This window comes from Sphaeroforma arctica, assembly GCF_001186125.1.
Source record: "Sphaeroforma arctica JP610 unplaced genomic scaffold supercont1.160, whole genome shotgun sequence".
Taxonomy (NCBI): domain Eukaryota; class Ichthyosporea; order Ichthyophonida; genus Sphaeroforma; species Sphaeroforma arctica.
In genome coordinates this window covers 114,080-119,006 of record NW_014040398.1, presented here as the reverse complement: position 1 = coordinate 119,006, position 4,927 = coordinate 114,080, and the positions used below count along the sequence as shown (strand labels likewise).

The window sequence follows — 4,927 nt, the reverse complement described above, 5'->3', positions numbered from 1 at the left end:
TACTACGTACACGTACACTACACACACACACACACACACACACACACATATATATATATATAATAATACTACTACTACTATAACTAACTAACTAACTAATATATATATATATATACTATATATATATATATATATATATATATATATATATATATACATACACATGTATATATATATATCACTACTTAGTGCTACAGATATATAACACCATGTAGTACTTTAAGATAGGGCAGAACCTAGGCAGCACCACGAAGCCTCGCTGAAACAATCGGTAAGAAAAGCACACGCCTATCTCCATAACGCATACACTGAGGTGGTCAGGACTACCTTGCTCAGCGTACGATTTGGAAATGCCTTTCTCACTAGTGGGAACATGTATATGCTTCCAACCATAATTAGAGATTTGTGTCGAGTTGCGAAACGCGCAATTCTATATTGTTCTTAAAACCTCGACAGCAATAAAGGCTACTAAACTAAGAAAACTGATACAAAAGACTGCAACGAATTAACAAAACTCTACATAGAAATGTCAGTGATTAATTGCCTTGCTCGCGCGGTTAGTAACATTAATTCGCCTTCCACAGACATTCGTGATCTGTGTCGATTTGCATAGGGCGCACTTGCATACTGTTCGTGTATGTGCGATAGCGATAGAAACTGCGGCTGGCTCACAGCACCGATACACGAGACTGGCACGAAAGCACAGATCAACCACAACAACACTCTACATAAAGACGTCAGTGCTGCACTACCTTGCTCAGCGTGCGGTCTATCAACGCCTTCGGCACCTGCGCCTCTCTACACCGCTGCATGGCGTTCTTGAATCGGTCATCGTCTTTGTTGTTATTGCTATCTGCGGCAAACGGAGACATGTACGTTAACAGACGACGAGTTCAGTGGTGTTTGTCATGCAACTCTGTCTGTCAGGCGAACGACGGTATGTTCAAACATAGACACAGCACTGATACGTTATTCAAGTGGTGCGGGACGGGGTGTTGGTGGCAGATGTGGCGCAATCTGATTGTCTAGAGATGAGTTGGTGCTCAGGCTCATCACTCGGAACAGCAATACACGTGCGATAGCCACATATAATTTAAGATAGGAAGCGGTCTGTATCATTTTCAGATATGTGATGGATGGCCTTACGGTGTCCACACGTTTATAAATTTGAAAGTAAGTATCTATAGCTATGTGGATAAAGGTCTGGGGCACGTCTAGGCTTAAATAAAGCGGAGCAAACCGTCACTTGACATAGGCCAGAATACCTTTCATGGCGAGACTCAGCTGCTTGGTGAGTTTGGAGAAGATAGTACCTCTCTTGAAATCCGTCATTGCCTTGTCTCGTTTTATTTTGGACCTGCGATGAATCCGGTCCAAAGTAAAACACAACTATAAGTATAGGTGCCGTGTTGCATAGAGTATATGCCATTCATACCCGAGGCACTAACAACACAGGGTTCGAATTGGCGACCACGAATCGATGCTACAATAAGATATATCGTGCGGTTGTATGTCATTGAGGAGGGGGACATCAGTCGATATCTTGGCTAGAGAAATACAGCGATAGTGTCGAAAGGATCAGTACTAACACTTGGCCCTGGAGAGCACCCAGCGACACTCGACAACTAAAAATAGCACGCATGTTGCTTGCTGTACCCCAATGCTCATGAAGTCGGGGGCGACCTACCATTTGTTATGACCAGCATGTCGGCGAAAACAGTCAGAGAGCACTTGACGACGCGTAGTCGGTAGCGACTGATAGGCGATAACAGTAATAGAACGACTGTTAGGACAAGCTGCTACTTGGATCAATAGAGAAGTGATTGAACGAGAAGCATGTATTTTTAATATGAAATACTGAGTAAACGATCAGAATATATGTCGGGATAAACGGCTAATTAAAATCAATACCATAGCGATTAGATGGGAAATATGTGTATTCTATCAGATGCTGATTACACATTCGGTATATGCATGAAGAAACTATACTTGCTGTTTCTTCATCAGATGCTATATTCAAATGCCGATATTACTAGTCGGGACCTTTAGATATTATGTCGGGTTCTTCGTACACGATCGAAAAAATTGTTAGAAAAAACGGGTACTCGAAAACCAATGGTGTTGTTGTTATTTATACGAAAGGTATGAATATAATAACAGGTGCAGAGTACGCGATCAACAATGATACTAAGAAAAAAAATAATACTCGGACTCAATGCTGATGTGATTTTCAACAAAATTTGCTTGTATCATTTCAGACATGATAACTCAAGTACATTTCATCTACACAGATGTAGCAATTGATGAAATTTCATGATAATGTGTTGGCACTGAGATACACGCTCTTCTGCTATCGATATACCCATGGCCGTGCTACTCATATCAGTACAGACACTTAAATAGTCAGGAGATCCTTCACAATTCCTACACGTTGCCACTTAACGTACTCATGCACGATGAGTGTATATTCATTTATCCTTGGATACCTGCAATGATTCAAGTCTGATAACGCTCTCATCACTTACTTACCAACCCAAAGCTACGGCTGCGAAGCATATCGATGCTTCTAAATACCTAGCTCAAACTACAGCTTCAGAGCACACGGGAACGCAAACGCGCTTAAAAGCGTATAACGCAAGTAAAGAAGATTCCTAGTTGCAGTCTGAAATAAATAGTTAAATACACCCCGGTGTTATGTAGTGACTGTTTGAGTGTATGTGTACACATAAAGAGTAATTATCGGGGACTGAAAGCGCGCCAATTGAAAGAATGCTTTGACCTGCCATTTTGCCTGGTAAGTGGTAACTGGTAGCCCTGTGGTCTGTCCCAGCCCCCATGGCCCATGGTCCTGGACTCCAGGGCCCAGGCCCCAGGGTTTGTATTTAGGATGCCAATTGGCTGATCTGGTATGCGACAACGACACGTCGCAATGAAATTGGTGTCGTTTATCAAAACGACATGTCGCATCGAAACTGATCGTTTAGGTAAACGACATGTCGCATTCATAATTGACATGTGTCGCACTCATAAACGACGTGTCGCAGATGAAAGCAACATGTCGGTTGACGGCTATGGTGTGACGGTTAGTACTATTAGTGTTTGGAGACAGTAGAGATGTCAATTTTGTGGTGTGACGGTTGGTACTTTTGTCCTTGAAGTAACTGGCAGAAGGGCACGACTGTTTTGTCATTGTATCCGATGTTAAAGTTGAAGAAACACTGACGTAATGATACTATGATAGACTGTGCTATACACTTAATAACTATAGAATAATCACACCGCATAGCTATTATCGATATACTAAAAATACTAATTTAGTATTTATTAGTTTCTAAATATTTATTGTCTGGATGTCAGCAAGGCCAAGTAGCAACTGAAACTCGACATACTAGCCCGCCCAACAAATAAAGGCGGTCGAAAACGCAAACGTGATATGATTAGCTGTCTTTAATATACGGGAATATCATTGAATCGATGTTAAATGTTAAGATTAGGAACATATGATTGGTCACCAAAAAACGAAAATATGGTCTGTCGAAATGATCAAATACGACCATTGCGACCAATGCGACCAATGCGACAACGACACGTCGCGTTAATATCGATGTCGTTTTCTAAAACGACACGTAGATCAGCCAATTGGGGCATGGACTTTTTCTTGTATATTGGCATAGCCTTTTGAAAATGGAACATATGATTTTCGAGGGTTATAATTGGTGTATTTATAAAAGCCAAAGTTCAAACTGAGTCTCTGCTAAATTTACGATTGTCCGCGACGACATTTCTGAATAATGTAAATAGTAAATACACATATTTATGTATAAATAAAGCATATAGATACATTCCAAAGTGACATTCCGAAGTGCATTTTCTTTGCGGAGCGATATGGCTGGTGATCTTCTAACCCGCCTAATCGCGTTTTCTGAACTTTTAACACTAGCTGGGGTGTACTTTAGCTCGGCAAGTCCAATAGTGCTGGTTTGGCAGTATTACGCAGGAAACGAATTAATCAGTTACACATTTCTGTACCTTGGGACTATATGCTGCTGTCTTTTATCCTGGCTTCTTTATACATCCTATTGTCCCGCAGGCCTCTTAGTTAGCCCGGTAAAAGGCCCAGGACCGTCTCACGATAGCACCACAACCAATGCGCAAGAGAACCCCCACGTTGTCATCGTGGGAACCGGTTTCGGTGGTTTGTGTATGGCACTGAAGTTAAAAGCTCTAGGTGTCTCTTTTACCATCACCGAGAAAGAAAGCAAAATAGGAGGGACGTGGGCTGTGAATACCTACCCTGGTGCTGCCTGTGACGTACCTTCTGGCAAGCTTGTATGGTTTGCAGTATATCTGTGTGTGTTTGTGTATATGTATGTGTACGTATGTGTATGTGTGTGTGTACGAGTATGTGTGTGTGTGCGTATGTGGGCGTTTGTGGGTTGTGTATTTGTGTGTACATGTGTGTGCGATTGTGTATGCGTATGTATATATGTATCTTCGTATTCGTATTTATAAAATTATAGATCACTTGATTAAATATTCCTGACGATTCCGGTTGTGTGGAGAACACATATGTCAAAGGTGTGTCGTTGTAAAGATGTCAGTTAAAGTCAGACCCGGTTATTAGTCACCTGGTTAACTGGTCAACCTAGATAGTGGTCCGGAAAATTTCAGACATGGGCCTGTATTTTTTCACACATGAGTTTTAACTTCTGATAAGCTAAAGCATCGAGTGATTGGTTTTAATTACACTTCGAGGTCAAAGAATATGTATAGAGCAAACTGTGTGAGTTTATGAGTTAATTGAGTTTGCATTTGATCCCTTCTTGTACGTACATTCATATATACATCCAACCACCCATCCGCAATGGTGATAAACGCACACACTACTTTTAGTATCGCTCAGCCCATACATACATACATACATATA

General features: G+C 41.2%; 2 protein-coding genes across 2 annotated transcripts in view; one reads left to right on the top strand and one right to left on the bottom strand.

Moving 5' to 3' along the window:
• SARC_03237 (hypothetical protein) overlaps positions 1 to 2,690 on the bottom strand; it is a 7,261-nt gene extending 4,571 nt beyond the window's left edge. Inside the window, exons 1-4 of the mRNA XM_014302991.1 lie at positions 2,530 to 2,690; positions 1,688 to 1,755; positions 1,266 to 1,357; positions 753 to 853 (exon numbers count right to left, since the gene is read on the bottom strand). Of these exons, the coding sequence (XP_014158466.1) occupies positions 753 to 853; positions 1,266 to 1,357; positions 1,688 to 1,755; positions 2,530 to 2,556 (288 nt within the window). The 5' untranslated portion in view covers positions 2,557 to 2,690. The remainder of the gene's footprint in view (positions 1 to 752; positions 854 to 1,265; positions 1,358 to 1,687; positions 1,756 to 2,529) is intronic.
• Positions 2,691 to 3,864: 1,174 nt separating this feature from the next.
• SARC_03236 (hypothetical protein) overlaps positions 3,865 to 4,927 on the top strand; it is a 5,567-nt gene continuing 4,504 nt past the window's right edge. The window contains exon 1 of the mRNA XM_014302990.1: positions 3,865 to 4,321. Within this exon, the coding sequence (XP_014158465.1) occupies positions 3,886 to 4,321 (436 nt within the window). The 5' untranslated portion in view covers positions 3,865 to 3,885. The remainder of the gene's footprint in view (positions 4,322 to 4,927) is intronic.